The following is a 22,989-nucleotide window of genomic DNA, read 5'->3' as shown; positions in this document are numbered from 1 at the left end:
TCCATGTATGTGTATGTATATAGTCATAGGTCTCTTACTTTTTATAAGCTGCTATGTCTTGTAGTTTTTTTTTTTCTTCACAGTAATGAATCATAATAGAAAGATTTTAATAGATCAGAACTTAATTAAAATGAACAAAAAAATTAAATATTTCAGTGACGCCAATATATAACCCAATATATAACAGCTTTTGACATCGCCTCATGAGCTCAGCTTCTTTTATGTCTTCTCACCAGAACACGTATAGCAGCGGAACGGGGCGTTAACAATAGCAGGTTATGATTCAGTCCGCTGAACTGGTGCTTTTCTATAGCGAGCAACTTCTATATGGGGCTTGTTCAGATGGTGACAAGTCAACGTCTGAAGAAGAATGATTCAGTGTAATAATAGCTGTATTTGTGATGTTTGAGTTGGGGGATGTGCGGTGGCTGAAAGGGGCATTTGCAAAATTTACAAACATGAGGACAAAAAAATCCTAGATTTAAGCGTTTTGCTCCTATAGTGTGTGGTGTGCCATGATGTGACAAAGACAGCATACCACACACGAACATATTTTCAACCAGAGTCTCGACTGTGAACACCGGAAATCCCGCGAGACTTCAGAATAAGCATGGTGGATGATATGCAGGAAATTGAAAGTGTTTGGAATGATTTTCACAGAAAATTCACGTGAAAAAAAAAACATTGTACCCACAATTATATATAACCTTTTATACAGAAATATATTAATTCTTTATTGTATTTATTGGATCTATTGTCTCTTTAGAAAAAGTTATTTAATCTCTCTATAGAACCTCACTGAACCCTTAACACTCAGCTAGGATTGTCGGAAGGGGGGAAATCGGCCCAAAATCAGCCCGATTATCTTTTGGTGTGTACCCAGCATAAGGTTGCAGTATTGGTCTCTGTATTGGACATGAAAAAGTGGTATTGAGCCATGCCCATTATCATGCTGCAGACTCAAATAGGCAATATGCCAAAAGAGCAACAAAAACTTGCGATTGCCATTTATTTCAGTCTTGAAAAACTTAATTTTACAGAAAAGACAATGAAATGAAATACTGTTACACACATCACCTATTTACTAAAATAAACTTGTGATAAAAAAGTGATGGTAGAAATATAAAATGTAAAATAATGTGAAATTAAAAATATACAAATTCTCTAAGATTAAGAGACTAAAATCAAAGAATGATGTTTTTAATAAATCATGTTTTAGATAATGTCCAGTTAAGCAAGCTAAATAACTCAAATGAAAAGATTATTTTCATAGTGTATGTTGCAATATTTTTTTGGGAAAATGCTAAATAAAGCTAAGGCTTACAATTAGAAAAGGAAAACAAAACATACATAGCAACTAAATATCTATTTAAAGTCTTACAAAATATTATATATATTGTCAAATGATTTTAAAATGGATGAATTAATTTTTTCCCCAAATAGAACCTGAAGATATTTTCATTGAAATACCAGAACACGCCCTCTTTGCAAAATATATGATTTGCAGGAATTAAGCCCACATTAAAAATTGTGACATAGTACAATTATCACAATACTTGTAATAGGCTATTTTTTTCCAAATATAAAAAGGAATTTTATAGTAAAAGTCAGCTGCATTCATTTGCCTCTACTAAAGTCATATTGTTTATTTGAAAGGTTCTAGATTGCCAGTTAAGGCAGAGTCCATGAGGTCATCATCATCTGTATGCATAAACACAGGACTTGGACGTGAGGACCGCTCAGAGCTAAGCAACAACATTGAAGTTTCTGAAGATATAGGGGATCTGGACCAGCCATCTGTCTTCGCTGTGTGAGAGGAGGGCCCACAAGACATCGTTGACTTCTTCTTTTCTTTTTCTCGATCTCTGTCCCTATCCCGCTCTTTCTGCTTCTTCTTCTCTTTTTTATGTTTCTTGTGTTTTTCACTCTGGTTAATGGATATGGAACTCATGTAGTCTTGAATGGGTTGGTGTGGTCTCATAGTTTGGTCATCATCAGAGCTAGGACTGTTCTGATGAGACTTTTCAGCAAATGAACTGCTACCAGACTCGCTCTCACTGTCTGGATTTATAGGCGTGTACCCAGGGGAACGGCTGTGGCTAGGGGAGCTGCGGTCATGTTTTGGTGTAGAGCCACTAAAAAGGGGTGATGCTTTGTGGCTTGAGTGCTGGGAACGCATGGCACCATCTCCAGAAATTTCTCCAGGTTTCTGAAGAGTTACTTTAGATTTAATGCTTGGAGAGCCCCCTTCTGGCTTGCTAATAATAATCTTTGCCACACCAGTGCCAGTCACTGCACTGCTTTTGGAATCAACCATCTTCTTGTCACAAGAATTGCTCCCTGATCCAGACACCTTGGATTTGCCATCTTTGTCTATCTTGTCACGCTTGCTCAAAAACTCACCTCCCTGGGAGGAAATACCATGCTTGGAGGATGTAGGACCAGCATTTTGTGGCACTACCCCACCTGCAGTGCCACCACAGCCTTCACTCTCCTCCCCACCAATACCCCCACTACCCACACTCTTCAGTTTGTCAATGACTGCGGTTAGAGAAGGCTTTTTGTTTCGGCTTGGGGACTTTCCCTTTGCATTAGGGTTGTTTCCACTCCCACCACCACTGCAACTCCCACCACTGTTCCCATATTGTGACTGACCACTTGAAGAAAAGGGCATGGGGCCAGATGATGAGGAGGAACTTACAGAGGAAGTAGAAGATGTGGAAGTGTTTGTGGATGAACTACTGCCTAACAGTTTTTGGGTACCCATTCCACAACCTGAAGAGGACTTGGACCCTCCTGATCCTCCACTGCCCGAGCCAATAGGGGATTTAGCCTTAGATGAGGGTGGGGTTCCAGGCACCTGGCCTTGAAGTTTCATTGGAGAGGACAGCTTGTCAGAACTTCCAGAACGAGAGTGTGAGGGTGATATGTTGGGCTTCATGTTAGGGTTCATGAGTGAGCCAGGAGGCTTACCACCTTGAGGCTTATTTTTGTTTCCACTTCCTGTTCCACTGCCGCCACCACTGAATGACCCTGACAAACCGTGCTTTGTTATGGGAGAGGAGGATTGCTTGCCTGCGCCCATTCCCATGGAAGATCCTTTGGATTGAGAAGGCATACTACTCCCTACAATGCTTGATGGTTTGGGAATATTGCCTTGTCCAACAGAGCCCTCAAGTTTACTACTTTTAATCTTCCCTGAAGAAGAGGAAGAGTAGGAATGGTGACTTTTGCTATTGCTTGTGCCACTTGTACTACCAGTGCTTCCGCTTGTTGAGCTACTTGATGTGTAGCCTCCATGAGATGATGTTTTTCCTCCAGTTAAAGTCCTGGGAATTTGTATAGTGATTTTGGGGATTGGTGGAGTAGCACCTCCTGGTGGGGTTTGAGACCTGCCTGAGCTCCCTGGGGATTTTGATCCACCTGCACTTACTAATCCTCCGGAAGTGGCACTCCCACAAGGAGGAGTGTAAGGTCGACTCCCTGAGCTGTGTGAAGGTGACTTGCCATCTGGATCCAGCTTCTTGCGTTTTGATGATTTGTCTTTTGATTTGCCCTCACTTGAAGGAGTGCGACTGCGTTTTACCGGCTTCATTTCAGAAGAGCATACACTCCCCATTCCTGTTCCAGAATTTCCTGGTCCATGATCTTCCTTTGCCCTTATCTGCTGCTGTTTAACCTTTGTATCATCATTTTTAAAATCATTACCAGCTACCACAATGCCCATCATGAGTGGACTTTGGCCCCCACTAGTGTGAGAAAGGTGGGAGTCTGCCATATCTGATGCTGGACCCAGTATTGGCTTTCCTCCAGCACCATTCCCACCAAAAATACCCATTTCAAAAGGGTCTTTCAATAAAGCCTCTGGAGTATTTTGGCCATGTGAGGCAGGGTTCTGAGGTGTGCCTGTAGGAGTGTTCTGCTGACTTCCTCCACTAAAACTTTTAACCAGTTCAAGATCTGGGTCAGGGCTGGAGGAGCTGTCTTCAAAGTAGGTCTGTGAAAAGCTTCCCTGTCCAGGTAAAAGCTCTGGGTTGAAGTCTGTGTCTGGGAAGAAATTAGTTGAGGAAGAATCGCTATTGGGTGTTGCTGCAGTAGCAGCTTCTGCAATCAAGTCTGCTGCATCCGTAAAGGGATTTTCATTGCTGTTTGCATTAAACAGGTCTGCCTCAAACACTGTGCTACCTTGGCCCGAACTGGAAGAATCCCGGAGTGGAGTTCCCAAGGAACCTCCTTCTTCACCAGCCATGAGGTGCTGACCATGACTGCTATTGCTTCCTTTGTTGGCCTGATCAGGAATATCAGACAGAATGTCATTGATATCAGGCCCAATACTGTCAGAGCTGGAGAGGCGAACCATACGGGCTATGGGTCCATGTGGCTGAGACTGGACTTGTGTCTGGGGTTGGACATGACAGTGTGGGTGGTATGGCATTCCAGGCCCTGAAGGTGGTGTTCCACACTGACTTGGAGCTGGAGTGATACTATGAGGAGTGTCAAGTCCATCACCTGGAAGACTAACATCAAAAATAGGGTTCTGGGAGGCATCAACGTCCATAGAGAAAAGCTCTCGGTGGAAATCATCTTCAGAATGGTGTGTGTGATGATGCTGTTGAGTCACGCCTCCCACTTGCTGTTGGAATTGTTGTTTCATGCTCATTCCGCCACCTGCCCCCATTACTCCTTTATCAGAGCCTCTTGGACGCTTTTTCTTGCCCTTGGTGCCAGGGCAAGACTGCCCTTGGTTATCTGTCCGTGGAGACCCAGATGAGTTCTGTCTTTCTAGAGGGCTACTGCTGTACAATGCAGCAAAATCTTGTGAGGGATTATCCTTCAGTAGGTTCATCAGCATAGGGTGGTTTTTGGTGTTGCTTGCTGGTGAGGTGGTTGTTGGTGGGGTTTGGTGGGGCTGAGGTGGCTGGGGAGTAGGACTGGACCCAACACTGCCTGTTATTTGCAGAAGACTGGTTAGGATTGGATTCTGAGTAACTTTGTTAAAGTCATCTGAACCATGGCTCTGAGATTGTTGTTGTTGTTGTTGCATTGCTTGCTGCTGGCCTCCAACCATGGTGTCCATACATGAGCCTACCTGACCAGTACGACTCATGTTGAAAAGTGACGTGATTGGGCCTTGGAAAGAACTGCTTCCCCCTACATGGTTGCTTCCTGCAGTGCTGGTCCCACTACTTAAACCAGGAAGACCCATTGGGTTGCTCCCATCTGGCCCTGTACCCATTCCCATGTAACCTGGGCTGCCAGTTGGTGGCAAGTTCTTCTTCACTATATTTTCCACAGTTTCAGCTATAAGGGACAATGCTGGAGTGTCTGCCTGAATGGTCTCTGCCTTGCGTCGGATGGCGCGCATTGTCACAGGAATGGACATGCATCTAGGGAGGGAAAAATAGATACAACAGATAATTATTTCTGACTCATTAACATTTAAAGATACATTATTAAGACCACAATTTTCACTACTTTCCAGTAAGTAGTAATTAAGCATATACTTTGTCCACATACAGTTCACTATTAATGGAGGAGTTTGACCGTTCATGTATCACACCTTGTGTGATGCAAACCTACTTAAAGTAATGTTCACCCAAAAATAAAAATTGTCATTAATTACTCACCCTCATGTCATTCCAAACCCATAAGACCTTCGTTCATCTTCGGAACACAAATTAAGATCTTTTAGATGCAATCTGAGAGCTTTCTGCAGTTTTCATATACAGATACGCAACTACCACTTTGACTCTTCAAAAAGTTCATAAAGAGATTGTAAAACTAATCCATATGAATAGAGTGGTTTAGTTCAAATTTTCTGAAGAGACTCGATCACTTTATTTGATGAAAAGATTTAACTTCTTTTTTTTAATTAACATTTAACCACCTCATTGGTTCTTGCGGAAGCTCAAACGTGCTGCGTAAACCACGAGAATGAACCACATTGGTTCTCGCACATCAAGCGAACATGCTTGAGCTTCCGCTTACCACAACTGATGTGCAAGTTGATGAATGATTGTGAATAAAAGCCTAAATTCAATCTGTCCATCATATAAAACGATCGTGTCTCTTCGTAAAATTTGGACTAAACTACTCAATTCACATGGATTAGTTTTACAATCTCTTTTTTTTGAAGTGTCAAAGTGGTAGTTGTGTAGCTGTCTATGGAGTACAGAAAGCTCTCAGATTTCATCAAAAACATCTTCATTTGTATTCTGAAGATGAACGAAAGTCTTGCGGGTTTGGAACGGCATGAGGGTGAGTAATAAATGACAGAATTTTTATTGTTGGGTGAAATATCCCTATAAAATATTTTCCACAATAAAAGCCATATTGTTAATCTAGATCAGACCTGGGCATTGTACGGCCCCCGGGCCAAATCAGGCCCTCTGGCTATCCTTGACCAGCCCGTGTTATTTCGTAAATTAGAGCTAGAGTCCATAACTTTTTTTGCGTGTGTTCAAAATTTACAAAAATGATATATTGAGTAAGTACATCATGAATAAATTTTCCAAACCGTGTTTTTGTCTTATCCTGAATCACTATGGTACACCTACAATCAGTGTTTATATTCTATTTTAGGCCGGTCGGTTTAACCGCTGCAGAGTAGCCTAGTGCCTGCGTGACTCGTCATAGACATGATAGAAGTAGCTCCGGCTGCAATGTTCTTCCGCAAGACGCATGCAAATCTGTTTATTAACCCCTAGAGTGCCAACAGTTATGGACTGCTGCTTTAAAAGTCAAGGCAACTGACTTTTCTACATAAATGCCAACACTGGGGGCATTTATTGCTTTTTTATATAGTTAATGTGATGCTAGTCTTTGAAATACTTTTTTGTATAAAGTTGTGATGCTAGTTTTTGAAACACTGCAAAAAATGAAAATTGAAAATCCACATTTTCATTTCATTCATTTCCTGTTTTTATTTTTTTATAAATAGAAATAATATATTGGGCAGAACTGAGTTATACCCAGGGGGCAAAGGGGGTTTAGCAGACATGGGCTGCTGTAAAAGGTTGTCATATAAAAATGAAATCTATGATGTCTGAGGATCACAACCTGGGTGGCCAACCCGGTCAACAAGCTGCTGGAAACTTGTAATTAGGGTCAAAACAATGCTACCTCAAATTCGGCTTTAACTTCCAGAATCACCCAAACATGCTAAAACGGTTTAATTATATTCATGAATCGTGAGCCATATCTCCCTGATACTTTATGCTAGAAACAAACTGAGCACACATTTAGAAAGAGTGGAAGATAAGCTTTCATCTGATGCCTTGATTGTACATGTAATTAGAATGTAAGAGTTAACAATGCCTCTTAATTCATAGGTAGGCAAAAAAAAAGAAAAAAATATTGAACATTCCATTTGTAATCGGTAGCATTCTTTTCCCTTTGTTGTTGTTACAATAAACAAATTACCATGTAAAGTTAACTTTTACTGGATGAAATCATATTTTGATTTTTTTTTTACTAACCAGACAGTCCTCATGGCCCATAACACATTTAGAGGGAATTCAATTTCAAGCCTATAATAGCCTGTCAATTCAAACAAGAACCAAGAAAGAAGTTTACCATTAACTGGTGTTAATTGTATACTGCTCTGTTTCTGTATGTACAGTATATCGTTTGCATATTTATGCAATATCAATTATTTGTATTGCAATGTCTATTTCTAATATTCTTTCACAAGTGGGATAGCTTTATTTATTCTATTGAAATAAAAAAAAAGGGATTTGAGGATTTTGGGTTAGGCTGGTTAGTGTTCAATCCTGGTGTTTGGAGTGTGAGACAAAGGTACTGACAACTAAATGCTGAAAGACTAAAACACACAGGAGTCATGTGTGGAGTAGGTTTAAAAGTATTTACTGATTAAAACTGTTACATTAAGTAGCAATTTGTACCAAAAAAAAAAAAAAAAAAACGAAACAGACAAACAGATTACAATTCAGGGTGATAACTAATTTCTGTAATAATGTTTATACAATTTGTTTAGCTGTTTCGGAATCACCGCTGCTGTCGCTGCTCTCTAGTGTTTCAGCATGCTGTGTCCAACTACATTTGGTTGCCAACCCCTAGCAACGGCATCCTATGTAGCATGGAGCAGTTCTTCTGACAACCTTTAACCAGAGATGGGCACAAATACATCAAAAAGTATTTAATTAAAATACAAGTAATTTGTAATTTGAAAATACAAAAATATATTTTTTACAGTCTTCTGTAGTGTAAGTGTGGCGTTAGGTACATGTAAGAGTCTAGAATATTGCAATATTATTGTTTAGTGCAGAAGATGCGCTTTTAACGTACATGTTGCCACATACTGTCATAATAAAATATAATTACGCATATAACACTATATTTGTATTATTTACACAAAAACTAGTTAACGCTGCTGTGAGGGTGTTTCTAATAGCGCGGCTGTGACAAAGTTGACAACTTTCTCTCTTCCGACTGCCATTATCTATTTTCTTACTCTTTTTGAAAGTTGTGAAAACACTGTTGTGGCGTTTTTCTTTTGCTATTTGAGCAAATTGGAACACAAAAATATATATTTAATGTAGTCTTTCATTCACTGCTATAGAAGTTAACCCAACTATGATGCCTTACACTTCTGAGAAACCCAGAAATGTGAACAGGGTCAATAGGATGTGTCACATCACGTGATTTACTTGCCAAAAACTGTGATAGGCAATTTGGTAGTCCTATTTGTATTTTATGTCTATGGTCCTAGGGATAGTTCACCCAAAAAGGAAAATTAGCCCATGATTTACTCACCCTGACATCATCCTAGGTGTATTTTACTTTCTTCTTTCAGAAGAATACAATCAGAGTTATATTAAAAAGTGTCGTGGCTCTTCAAAGCTTTATAATGACAGTCAATGGGTATATTTTTCATCAAAGTGCATCTATCCATCATAAAAGCATATCTACCCATCATAAAAGTAAATCTATCCATCATAAAAGTGCATCTGTCCATCATAAAAGTGCATCTATCCATCATAAAAGTGCATCTATCCATCATAAAAGTGCATGTGTCAATCATAAAAGTGCGTCTATCCATCATAAAAGTGCATCTATCCATCATAAAAGTGCATGTGTCAATCATAAAAGTGTGTCTATCCATCATAAAAGTACATCTATCCATCATAAAACTGCATCTGTCCATCATAAGTGCATCTATCCATCATAAAAGTGCATGTCAATCATAAAAGTGCATCTGTCCATCATAAAAGTGCATCTATCCATCATAAAAGTGCATCTATCCATCATAAAAGTGCATCTGTCCATCATAAAAGTGCATCTATCCATCATAAAAGTGCATCTATCCATCACAAAAGTGCATCTATCCATCATAAAAGTGCATGTGTCAATCATAGTGCATGTGTCAATCATAAAAGTACATCTATCCATCATAAAAGTGCATCTATCCATCATAAAAGTACATCTATCCATCATAAAAGTGCATCTATCCATCATAAAAGTGCATCTATCCATCATAAAAGTGCATCTGTCCATCATAAAAGCATATTTATCCATCATAAAAGTGCATGTGTCAATCATAAAAGTGCGTCTATCCATCATAAAAGTGCATCTACCCATCATAAAAGTACATCTATCCATCATAAAAGTGCATCTATCCATCATAAAAGTGCATCTGTCCATCATAAAAGCATATCTATCCATCATAAAAGTACATCTATCCATCATAAAAGTGCATCTGTCCATGATAAAAGTGCATCTTTCCATCATAAAAGCATATCTATCCATCATAAAAGTACATCTATCCATCATAAAAGTGCATCTGTCCGTCATAAAAGTGCATCTGTCCATCATAAAAGCATATCTATCCATCATAAAAGTGCATGTGTCAATCATAAAAGTGCGTCTATCCATCATAAAAGTGCATCTATCCATCAGAAAAGTACATCTATCCATCATAAAATTGCATCTATCCATCATAAAAGTGCATCTGTCCATCATAAAAGCATATCTATCCATCATAAAAGTGCATGTGTCAATCATAAAAGTGCGTCTATCCATCATAAAAGTGCATCTATCCATCATAAAAGTACATCTATCCATCTTAAAATTGCATCTATCCATCATAAAAGTGCATCTGTCCATCATAAAAGCATATCTATCCATCATAAAAGTGCATCTATCCATCATAAAAGTGCATCTATCCATCATAAAAGTACATCTATCCATCATAAAAGTGCATCTGTCCATCATAAAAGCATATCTATCCATCATAAAAGTAAATCTATCCATCATAAAAGTGCATCTGTCCATCATAAAAGTGCATCTATCCATCATAAAAGTGCATGTGTCAATCATAAAAGTGCGTCTATCCATCATAAAAGTGCATCTATCCATCATAAAAGTGCATGTGTCAATCATAAAAGTGCGTCTATCCATCATAAAAGTACATCTATCCATCATAAAACTGCATCTGTCCATCATAAAAGTGCATCTATCCATCATAAGTGCATGTCAATCATAAAAGTGCGTCTATCCATCATAAAAGTGCATCTATCCATCATAAAAGTGCGTCTATCCATCATAAAAGTGCATCTGTCCATCATAAAAGTGCATCTATCCATCATAAAAGTGCATCTATCCATCATAAAAGTGCATCTATCCATCATAAAAGTGCATCTGTCCGTCATAAAAGTGCATCTATCCATCATAAAAGTGCATGTCAATCATAAAAGTGCGTCTATCCATCATAAAAGTGCATCTATCCATCATAAAAGTGCGTCTATCCATCATAAAAGTGCATCTGTCCATCATAAAAGTGCATCTATCCATCATAAAAGTGCATCTATCCATCACAAAATTGCATCTATCCATCATAAAAGTGCATGTGTCAATCATAAAAGTGCATGTGTCAATCATAAAAGTACATCTATCCATCATAAAAGTGCATCTATCCATCATAAAAGTACATCTATCCATCATAAAAGTGCATCTATCCATCATAAAAGTGCATCTATCCATCATAAAAGTGCATCTGTCCGTCATAAAAGTGCATCTGTCCATCATAAAAGCATATCTATCCATCATAAAAGTGCATGTGACAATCATAAAAGTGCGTCTATCCATCATAAAAGTGCATCTATCCATCATAAAAGTACATCTATCCATCATAAAAGTACATCTATCCATCATAAAAGTACATCTATCCATCATAAAAGTTCATCTATCCATCATAAAAGTGCATCTATCTATCATAAAAGTGCATGTGTCCATCATTAAAGTGCGTCTATCCATCATTAAAGTGCATCTGTCCATCATAAAAGTGCATCTATCCATCATAAAAGTGCATCTGTCCATCATAAAAGTACATCTATGATGGATAGACACACTTTTATGATAGACACACTTATATGATGGACACATGCACTTTTATGATGATAGATGCACTATTATGATGGATAGATGCACTTTTATGATTGACATGCACTTTTATGATGGATAGACACACTTTTATGATGGATAGATGCACTTTTATGATGGACACATGCACTTTTATGATGGACACATGCACTTTTATGATGGACAGATGCACTTTTATGATGGATAGATGCACTTTTATGATGGATAGATGCACTTTTATAATGGATAGATGCACTTTTATGATGGATAGACGCACTTTTATGATGGATAGATGCACTTTTATGATGGATAGACGCACTTTTATGATTGACACATGCACTTTTATGATGGATAGATGCACTTTTATGATGGATAGATGCACTTTTATGATGGACAAATGCACTTTTATGATGGATAGATGTACTTTTATGACGGATAGATACGCTTTTATGATGGACAGATGCACTTTTATGATGGACAGATGCACTTTGATGAAAAATATACCCATTGACTGTCATTATAAAGCTTTGAAGAGCCACGACACTTTTTAATATAACTCTGATTGTATTCTTCTGAAAGAAGAAAGTAATATACACCTAGGATGACGTCAGGGTGAGTAAATCATGGGCTAATTTTCCTTTTTGGGTGAACTATCCCTAGGACCATAGACATAAAATACAAATAGGACTACCAAATTGCCTATCACAGTTTTTGGCAAGTAAATCACGTGATGTGACACATCCTATTGACCCTGTTCACATTTCTGGGTTTCTCAGAAGTGTAAGGCATCATAGTTGGGTTAACTTCTATAGCAGTGAATGAAAGACTACATTAAATATATATTTTTGTGTTCCAATTTGCTCAAATAGCAAAAGAAAAACGCCACAACAGTGTTTTCACAACTTTCAAAAAGAGTAAGAAAATAGATAATGGCAGTCGGAAGAGAGAAAGTTGTCAACTTTGTCTCAGCCGCGCTATTAGAAACACCCTCACAGCAGCGTTAACTAGTTTTTGTGTAAATAATACAAATATAGTGTTATATGCGTAATTATATTTTATTATGACAGTATGTGGCAACATGTACGTTAAAAGCGCATCTTCTGCACTAAACAATATTGCAATATTCTAGACTCTTACATGTACCTAACGCCACACTTACACTACAGAAGACTGTAAAAAATACATTTTTGTATTTTCAAATTACAAATTACTTTTAATTTTTTATTTATTTTTAATTAAATACTTTTTGATGTATTTGTGCCCATCTCTGGTTAAAGGTTGTCAGAAGAACTGCTCCTGCTACATAGGATGCTGTTGCTAGGGGTTGGCAACCAAATGTAGTAGGACACAGCATGCTGAAACACTAGAGAGCAGCGACAGCAGCGGTGATTCCGAAACAGCTAAACAAATTGTATAAACATTATTACAGAAATTAGTTATCACCCTGAATTGTAATCTGTTTGTCTGTTTCGTTTTTTTTTTTTTTTTTTTTTTGGTACAAATTGCTACTTAATGTAACAGTTTTAATCAGTAAATACTTTTAAACCTACTCCACACATGACTCCTGTGTGTTTTAGTCTTTCAACATTTAGTTGTCAGTACCTTTGTCTCACACTCCAAACACCAGGATTGAACACTAACCAGCCTAACCCAAAATCCTCAAATCCCTTTTTTTTATTTCAATAGAATAAATAAAGCTATCCCACTTGTGAAAGAATATTAGAAATAGACATTGCAATACAAATAATTGATATTGCATAAATATGCAAACGATATACTGTACATACAGAAACAGAGCAGTATACAATTAACACCAGTTAATGGTAAACTTCTTTCTTGGATCTTGTTTGAATTGACAGGCTATTTTAGGCTTGAAATTGAATTCCCTCTAAATGTGTTGTGGGCCATGAGGACTGTCTGGTTAGTAAAAAAAAAAAAATCAAAATATGATTTCATCCAGTAAAAGTTAACTTTACATGGTAATTTGTTTATTGTAACAACAACAAAGGGAAAAGAATGCTACCGATTACAAATGGAATGTTCAATATTTTTTTCTTTTTTTTTGCCTACCTATGAATTAAGAGGCATTGTTAACTCTTACATTCTAATTACATGTACAATCAAGGCATCAGATGAAAGCTTATCTTCCACTCTTTCTAAAGGTGTGCTCAGTTTGTTTCTAGCATAAAGTATCAGGGAGATATGGCTCACGATTCATGAATATAATTAAACCGTTTTAGCATGTTTGGGTGATTCTGGGAGTTAAAGCCGAATTTGAGGTAGCATTGTTTTGACCCTAATTACAAGTTTCCAGCAGCTTGTTGACCGGGTTGGCCACCCAGGTTGTGATCCTCAGACATCATAGATTTCATTTTTATATGACAACCTTTTACAGCAGCCCATGTCTGATTTCCTAAAAAACAGGTGTTTTGCCCCCTGGGTATTAAGTGTATTGGTCCGGCCCTCTACAACCGCCCAAGTTTCTCATGTGGCCTCTTGGGGAAATTAATTGCCCACCCCTGCTCTAGATAGAGACAGAATTTGCTCAGTTGTGTGAAATGTGGGGCTTTTCAGTAAGACTAAGAATGGCTATAAATAAACAAAATATGTACTGATGTTAAGGCTGGATGATTAATCAAAGTAATCGAAACCGAAATTCAGAGCCTATAACCGACGTAATTTTACCAAGTCGGTTATTTCGTTTTTTTTAATTCTATTAATATTTCCGCCCACTGTGTTAATGTACTTTCCCCTTAAAACATATTACTGCGTGTGTAGTCACGTGACTCCGCCCCGTCCAGCCTGCGACATTGAAGCAACATGGAGGAGAACTCAAACACAGAGGCTGCGTCCGAAACCGCATACTTCCCTACTATATAGTATGGAAAAAGCAGTAGGCGAGCAAATAAGTATGTCCGAATCCTTAGTATCCATAAAAGAGTAGGCGAGAATTACCAGAGTGACGTACTAATTATCGCGAGATTCGGGCGTACATATACTTATAGTGCGTCCGAATATTCCTACTTTCCTACTATATAGTAGGGGAAAACAGTACGTGAACGGAGTAGTATGTCCGAAACCTCAGTACTCACAAAAGAGTAGGCGAGAAGTTCCCGGATGGCTTACTGCTTCAACCCAGATTTTGAAGAGCTCGAAGATGAATACTTTTCTATCCCAGGAGGCCACGCGAGAGGATACGTCATTATCAAACATCGCAGAGATCAGCGACGCGGGTGCTTTCAAATGTGAGTAAACACGGGTCCTTGTGTTAAAATTGCATGTGTTGAACTACTGTAGAGTAAACTGTTGAATTGTTGAAGGTGTAAAGACGTTACACAGTAAAGTATAGTTGTGATTTTGCTGTAAAAACACGTTTTATTATGTATAACGTTAGCTAACAGGCGAGCTCCAGTAAGGACACGTAAGTTACGTCTCTAAAGTGGAGTTACATAAACCATATACATCCTAAAGACGCTTATTTTAAATGTACATTTACATCTGACAGGAAAATCTTCAGTAAGTATTGCAGAAGAGCACATCACAACACAAAATACCGTAGACATCTGAGTGATGAATGTGTGCTATTATGTAGAACAAATCTATAAAGTAACTAAACATAAGTTATCTATTTTATTTGTCCATTAGTACTGTTGATAAATTGAGGAACATTTATGTTGGATAAAAAGTTAAAACAAGCTCATAAATCACAGAGGTAATGTGAATCTTGTCTGGATGTTACAGGGTCAGATGAACAGATGTGTTTTTATCCGGTGGAGAGTGGCTCATGAAGCTGAATGCTGCCATCAAAGGCTTTGAGTGAGTATACTACAGAAATTAATAACAACAACTAATTATTGTAATTTCAAACAGAGCTATTACAGCACTTTTCTGATTCTTGATTTCTGTGCATTAGCTGCACAGCTTCTGAGGTGGAGCAGGACCTGCAAGGGAAGATGATGGCGGCGTTTGTGAAAAAAAGTGGTTTTGTCTTAATAATACTGAAATCATATGACATTGTGCTGTTAAAATGACTGCTTTTGTGTTATGTTTGTGCATTTTGTAGAATCTGAAATGTCAGCAGGCTGGTGTGAGTGCTGAGGATGAGGAGCCCAGAGCTGAATCCTGGAGATGGTGCCATGGATGAGTCACTCCATCAATCCACCTGCCCTTATGAGACCCTCCATCGCTCCACCTGCCCTTATTGCTTTAGATTGTGAAGCACAACACAACACGCAACAACCTCAGCGCCTTCAGCCTACATACATGATTGTAGTTTGAATAAAGCTTTGTTTCATGTGTAGACTTGTATATGCATTTGTTTATTGTGTGATGGTGACTTTCATTCATTCTTTTACTAATTTATTAATATTTCTCATTGTTGTCAGTAAATACAATATAATTATTTAATTAATGCTTTAATTGTTTGAATGCAAATGTAGATATGTTCACTATATACACATGTAGAGTGTATTCAGTCCTGCATAGCTATGTCATATGACATACATTACATTTTGTTTGTTTTATTGAATTGAATATTTTCAGTAAAAAGTAATATAATTAAGTATTGGTCAGCATTTATCGTTGTTATTATTGTATGTTTTGGGGTGGGATATCAATGCAATTCATTCTGGGGTAATATTAATTTTTAATATTAATGATACTTAAATTTTTTTGAGTATAAAATCAACAGTTTTCTCCAAAGGCAAATCTTTGCACAGCTGCCCTTTGTGCAGACATTACAAACGCTGAGGAAACCCGTTCTAGGTAGGGCTGTTGAGTTACTGATGTTATGAGGTGTATATATATATATATATATATATATATATCATGGGTTTGCATACATAATATGAGATTTTTTTACACAGAAAAAAAAAAAAAAAAAAAAAAAAAAAAGAACCTAGTACAAGGTTGAATATTTTAATATATTTTTTCTTAAAAAATTAATTATAATACATTTAAAAATGCATTTAAAAAATATATATATTTATAGGCCTAGGCCTGAGGGATGAAACGGGAGTTAAATTCAACAAGAAAGAGGAAAACAAAGCAGTTAGCCACTTTTGCTTGTGGATAAAAATGTTTGGATATAAAATAAAGAAATTAACAACATTCAAGAGATGACCATTTTGGGATTTCGTAATAAAAATAAATAATATTGTAAGGATAAAACGGTGGGTCACATTAGTAGGGTTAAATATAAGAACTTTAATCAACCCTAAATGTATTCACAAAATAAATGGGCAGCAGTTTCTTCAAAATGAGCAAGTTTAATCAATATCAATATTTACAGATAGATGAATTAAACGTGTCGTTCAAATCTTTTAAGTTGTTGCGTCGTAGGTCACATGATAACGTCAACATGGCAGATGTCCGGTTCGCATTCATACTCAACGAGATTTGGCTATAAAACCTACTCTTTTAGCGCTCGTTAAGTAGGTACTCATTGAAATTAAGTACCTACTCATTGAGTACGCGGTTTGGGACGCAGCCAGAAGGTTTGTTCGACTTGAACCGGCGCTGCACAGACCAATCGGTTTATGACATCAAAGAACCGCGAGAGCAATTCAAAAGCATAAGGAGCCGTCTACTTTCTATTCGCTCTCGCGGTACTTTGATGTCATTCACAGATCGGTCTGTGCAGCGCCGGTTCAAGTCGAACAAGCCTAGAGTCAACTCATCAACGGCCGCTTGTACCAAAGAAACACGCAGTGTCCGTCGTTTGGACACATTTTGGCTTCAATAAAGACAACACCGAACAAACTCAAGTCAAATGCAAACACTGCAGAAAAACTGTTACAGCGACCAAAGGTAATGCCACCAATCTGTTTCAACACTTGGAGCACAATCACATTACCGAATATAATTTATTTTGTTTACAAGAGATACAAGTTATATTTTACTTTTAAGATGGCATGGCAATATTTACAATAATTTATTTTGTATAATTTTTGTATAATTATTGTATAATTTGTATAATTTAGTTCTTTATTTTCTACATTTTTTGGAAAGTTTCTTTTTACATTAAAACTTAAATTACTTTTTTATAAGACGTTTTTATTTCAAGCATTGCATGCTTTGTTTGATTCAATTGTTTGAAATATTTAATAACAAAGCATTAATAGCTATCTGTGTTTCCTTATTTTAGAATCACAAAGATAGGATTATGCACTCTTTCATTAGAAAAAATAACCGCAAACATATTTACAGTATAAGCCTTGCCAGTGACATATGAGAAAGAAAAAGAAAAGAAAAATAATCGTTCAATAATCGTAATCGAGGTAACTTGTTCGATTAATTGCGATTATGATTTTAGCCAAAATCGTCCAGCCCTAACTGATGTGTTACAATTCATATATCACTTATGCCAAACAACACAAAGAAGATGCAGTAAAACAATGCTAATAAATGGTAAACTTTACTGAAAACACAGCATCCTCCACACATATTAGAACCCATGGTAAATTTAAGCAAAACAAACAAAAAATAGCCTTTTATGTTCATCTTCTTAGTCTTAATTCAAAATATTCTCACAAATCTAACACATCTTTATCATATGAACAACAAACCATGTAAGACAAAGTTATTGGAACCGTTACAAATTCCAATAAGTACAAATCTAAAAGAAATATTTTCTCATTCATATTGCATATTTTTAAGTTCAGCTGGCCTCTAGATATGAGGTGACACACAGGTAAAATTCTATAGTCATCAATTACTATGAGAAAGACCAGTGAATACAGGTTTGATGCAGTTTTTTCTTTTCTTTTTTTTTTTTCATTGTATGGTGGTTGTGTCCACACACTGCAAAGACACATTTATATGCAAACACCATATGCCAACATGTGGGTGTGCATTAAACGCCCCTTTCCGCTGAATGGTCAATCAAAGATCAACCTGTGCCACTTTCAGTTCTTCCAGAGTTACATGCAATAGAATAATAGTTATCCGCTGCTATAGTTGGATGGATTCTTAAAGCATTTATTACAAATAATCTCCCTCTCATCAAACAACTGGACTCAGGAATGAGACAAACCACAATGGTCAACGATGTAGACCATTAATAACACAGACTGTTAACAATTGTTTTTAATTAGTATTTAAACATTCTCTATGATAAAAAATGTTTGTAAAAAATATTTTAATAACACGGTTTTGGCGGTTATAGAGTTGTAATGACGGTGTTCAACTATAACCGTCGGTCTCACGGTTGGTTTTAACAAAATCTATGTGGCAAAGCTGCATGACCCGCTGCATGAAAGCTGCAAAGCGTCGATTTACGCAGCAGTCATAACTTTAAGACAATACACTGAGTTTTGGACAAGGGATGAAGTTGAAATATGATTTTTGTATCAATGTCAGTCTGCTATCACAGCACATCTATTGTTTTGGTTATTGATAATTGATTGTTGTTGTTGATCGCTGTTATCGTTACTGAATTGTAAATCTCTCATGACTTGGTCAATTGATTATTGATTAATGCGATGTGTTGATTAAATAAAAGGAAACAACTGTCCAAAAAGAAATACAAAATAAATTCCTGAGAATTTATTCTGATTTTCAGATATATATATCTATGTCATGGCAACTCTCGGAGTAATTGGCATGGTAATGGGTGTGACAATGTTGTATGTTTGGCCTTGGTGGAATAGATCTGCTACGCTGCTGCTTTTATTGCTGCTGCTGCTGTAGGTTATTGCTGCTGCGGCAGAGCAAGTATAGGACTTGCTACTGCCAATACATTCACAACATGCTGCTGTGAGCAAGTAAGACATGCTGCTGCTCCAAAGAGCCATAGGAATGTGTGTATGCTAGGGGTGTGACGGTTAGTATATAACCGTGAGACCGACGGTTATAGTTGAACACCGTCATTACAACTCTATAACCGCCAAAACCGTGTTATTAAAATATTTTTTACAAACATTTTTTATCATAGAGAATGTTTAAATACTAATTAAAAACAATTGTTAACAGTCTGTGTTATTAATGGTCTACATCGTTTCCAACTGTATTTGATTCTTTGCCAAGTACCCCTTGACCGACCGCCAATCATTTGAGATAGAAATAAAAGCTATGATATAGTGATGTGCCATCATTATGAGATTTATTAAACAAATGAAAAACATCTGCAATAATAAACATTAGCAATGAACATTTGCAATCGGGACTCGGGAGGCATGGTTTTCCACTTAATGAAGTTTTGTTTTGTAAATCGTCAGACATGATTTTTACCACTTCATTAAGTTTTGCTTTGTAGAAAGCCTTTCTTTAAAGCAAATTTCGTTTTGTACAAATTGTATCTTAATTTTAATAAATGTTTCATCAACCAATTGCATGTATTTAATAAATAAAATAAAATAAAAAGCAAATATAGGAGACAATATAATAACCGTGACATTGAGGCTCCGATGCGCCGCGTTCACTTGCATTGCATTGTGAAGTTGAACTAGAGCACATCTCATCGTAAATGAATGAAACTCAGCGTAGGCCTCTGCCTCATACATTAGCATTAAATATCTTTGCTGCATCCTTTCTAGAACAGACAAGGGCTTTCTTGCGGCTCGCATCAGCAGAGCATTGCATCGTCCATAGACCGCAAAACAATCAGCGGATGGCGGGCGGGTGCGGCTTTGAAATCTGGTCAAAAAACGTTGTTGCGGATGATGAGTTTTGTGATGCGGTTGCGGATGAACTAATACCCCATCCGCGTATCTCTATTGATAACATTGAACACTACACAAATATTAATTTTATTAACGCCCCCCCAACGACGGTTATGTTACGAACCGTCACATTTGACTCACGTCATAACCGTCATCACCAATTCTGAAACCGGCACACCCCTAGTGTATGCCATCTATGTGTGCCTGGCCCTTTAGTTTTGAGTATGAGGCAAATGCTTGGTCTTGGCAGACTAGATCTACATACGCAAGATCCCCCAAGCAGATCTAACCATTAGAAATGTGGGCTGCCATGAGGTGCATATAAGGCGCGTGAAGCATCTCGCAGTGTAGCCCTATGTGTACTAATGTACCTTTTTTTTTTTTTTTTTTTTTTTTTTTTAAAGGGGTGTCCCTAGTGACTTACCAATGTGATGTTCTACATATGTGCCTACATACCAGTGTATGCGTGCCACTAGTATGGGCTGTAAGGCTTGGCTCTAGTGGCCTATTAGACTGTGCCTGGGCCTGTTTTGCCGAATGGCTTAACTCTATTGGCCTGTGACTGTGTTGCTGAATGGGCCGTGACTATATGCGCCTGGGCTACCACGCCTAATGGCTTAACTCTAGTAGCCTAAAAAATTGTTTTTTTTTTTTAAACCCACCTGAGAAAATAGTATGATAATCGTCATTGTCAAACCCTCTATACTCAAGAGGTGCACATAACTGGAAAGTAGGTAGAACAGAAAATGTGGACGGCAGCACTTTTGAGTAATACGATTTTTGGGGACACGGACATGTTTACTTACTGGAGTAGGATTTTTCTCCATCTCTGGTAAGATACCAATCATGATTAGGGCAGCACAATATAATGTTTTAGCATTGATATGGCGATCTGCGTATCTGCAAAATAATCACATTGCAGGATGTGCGATGTCATGCACGTATAAGGATCTTAGTTGATCGGTTCCGGTTCGGGAACCTTGTGATTCGTGAATTAATTGCAAAGTTTACCCATCATAGAGTGAAAGTTTATCATTTGCATGTGTTTTTAAGTTCTGTCAGTTTAAACATCATGCGCAAGAACAAGACTGGAACTCGTGCACTGTTTTGTGCGTGCACACAGAGCCACGCAGACAGCACGTGAACACCGAATTCAGGCCTCTTTCTCTTCTTTTGAGCTTGAACCATGGCTTGAACAGATATGCTATAATTAAATAAACTAATCGAATATTCAAAAATCGTGACTCATCCCTGCATGGAATCTAATTGTTTCTTTTCCCAAATCTTCACTCATGTCTCACCCATTTTCTAAAGGGATTATAAACGTTTCTTCATTGGTTCGCTTTTAATTAGGCCTATTATATTCGTATTCTTATCGATGGTCTCTTTCCTGCTCGTGTCCCACATCCCTCTCAAAAGCGCAGAGTGGTAGGCTATATCACGCGTCTTTGTGTGGAAATATAAAACGAGTTTTTTATTTTTATTTTTTTTTAAACAACCCCCCAACCACCGCCGGTAGTTGGTCCATTACCACCGCGGTGGTAAAAAACTGCCACCGTCACAGCTCTAAATATAACAAGATAACCTTGTTTGAAATACTATATTGACTGGGTTAAATAGAATTGCATTACTAAATAGAGGCTAAAATACAATTTTCATTGACTAAAACTAGACAAAAATGTCATCAGTTTTCGTCGACTAAAACTTGACTAGACTAAAAAGAGTATGAACGTGACTAAAACTAATAAAAACTAAAATGACAGACTAAACTAAAACTAAAATTAAAGGGGTGGTAAAACACCTTTTTTCAAAGGCTTGATTGTGTTTGTGGGGTGCACTGTAACATGTTCATGCTTCGTTTGTAAAAATTCGCATTATTTTTCACATATTTAACCATTATTCTACACTGCTCTGTACCTCCTTGTAAAAACGGTCGGATGATTTCCGGGTTCTATGAAGCCCCCCCTTCAAAATACGCAATGGGCTCAGATTGGTTAGCTGGCCCAGTGTGTTGTGATTCACTAACCGCCAAGTGCACGTTGTTCGGAAACGTCACGCCCCCTTATCTTTACCGGTAGTTTGTGCTTCAGTAAACAACCGCGTCAATATTGCCATACCAGTTTGAGCCCGAATCAGACCCAGAGAATGTTAGTGGAGAGGATCGAGCAGAACCTGTTCAAGAACGGCTGTTAAAGGACGTTTCAGAAAGGTATGTTTTTTAAGACTGCAGATCGGTATATGACACTGTTACTTTTGTATATTTAGAGCGATTGTAGCTAAATATCTGTCGCCTGAACTATTAATCCAATACGAACACTAAACATTGGCTTTACAACAGTAGCCAAATCAAACACAAAACCATGTTTAGCATGCCTGTAGATAAACAAGCATGTAGATAAACAATACATAAAAGCTATAATCAAAGAATAATTTACACTGATCACATAAACGACAACAACCACGAACCACATTCCAAGTTCGCTGCGCTGGTGATATTAAACAGAAGTTTGTATGTGTTTGTCGGATAAGTATGAATTAACGTTAGCATTTAACAAACTGGTTTGTGGAGCCAAACAGCATTGTCCTTCGTTTACTTCCTTGCTACAACGTACAATTAACAATACGAACTATTACAGGAAAACACAACGACGAAAAATAAATCATACTTACAGGTTGTGGCACGTAAACAGTTTCTGTTTTTAAAGTTGGAACTGCTCCATCTTTCAGGACTAGCCGTTGTCGCAATCCTTCATCGGAGGAGGGGTTTATGTAAATATTGGGCTTAGTGATGTCAGCAAGCCAGCAGGAATGTCGTGTAGTCCCTACCGGCCGTTTTTTGTAGTTCTTAGAAATTGATTTCTTTAAAAGCAAATATCTCCCTTTGCTTTAAACTTTGAAAGTTGTAACTTTGCAGATGTTGTTTATGCTCAAACAGCAACATTACACACTA

General features: G+C 37.5%; 1 protein-coding gene and 1 long non-coding RNA gene across 5 annotated transcripts in view; one reads left to right on the top strand and one right to left on the bottom strand.

The window, feature by feature from the left end:
* Positions 1-997: 997 nt before the first annotated feature.
* The window catches only part of med1 (mediator complex subunit 1), a 266,384-nt gene continuing 244,392 nt past the window's right edge, over positions 998-22,989 (bottom strand). For all 4 annotated transcript variants that reach the window (XM_081394647.1, XM_081394646.1, XM_081394649.1 and 1 more), the window contains one exon: positions 998-5,387. In XM_081394647.1, the coding sequence (XP_081250773.1) occupies positions 1,646-5,387 (3,742 nt within the window). In that variant the 3' untranslated portion in view covers positions 998-1,645. The remainder of the gene's footprint in view (positions 5,388-22,989) is intronic.
* On the top strand, positions 12,880-15,679 carry LOC308686284. The gene is made up of 3 exons (XR_014029563.1): positions 12,880-14,624; positions 15,121-15,195; positions 15,293-15,679. It is a non-coding gene; the product is annotated as an uncharacterized lncRNA (long non-coding RNA).

Source organism: Scardinius erythrophthalmus (genome assembly GCF_964197995.2).
Source record: "Scardinius erythrophthalmus genome assembly, contig: HAP1_SCAFFOLD_94, whole genome shotgun sequence".
NCBI lineage: Eukaryota > Metazoa > Chordata > Actinopteri > Cypriniformes > Leuciscidae > Scardinius > Scardinius erythrophthalmus.
This window is presented reverse-complemented; position numbering and strand designations above follow the sequence as displayed.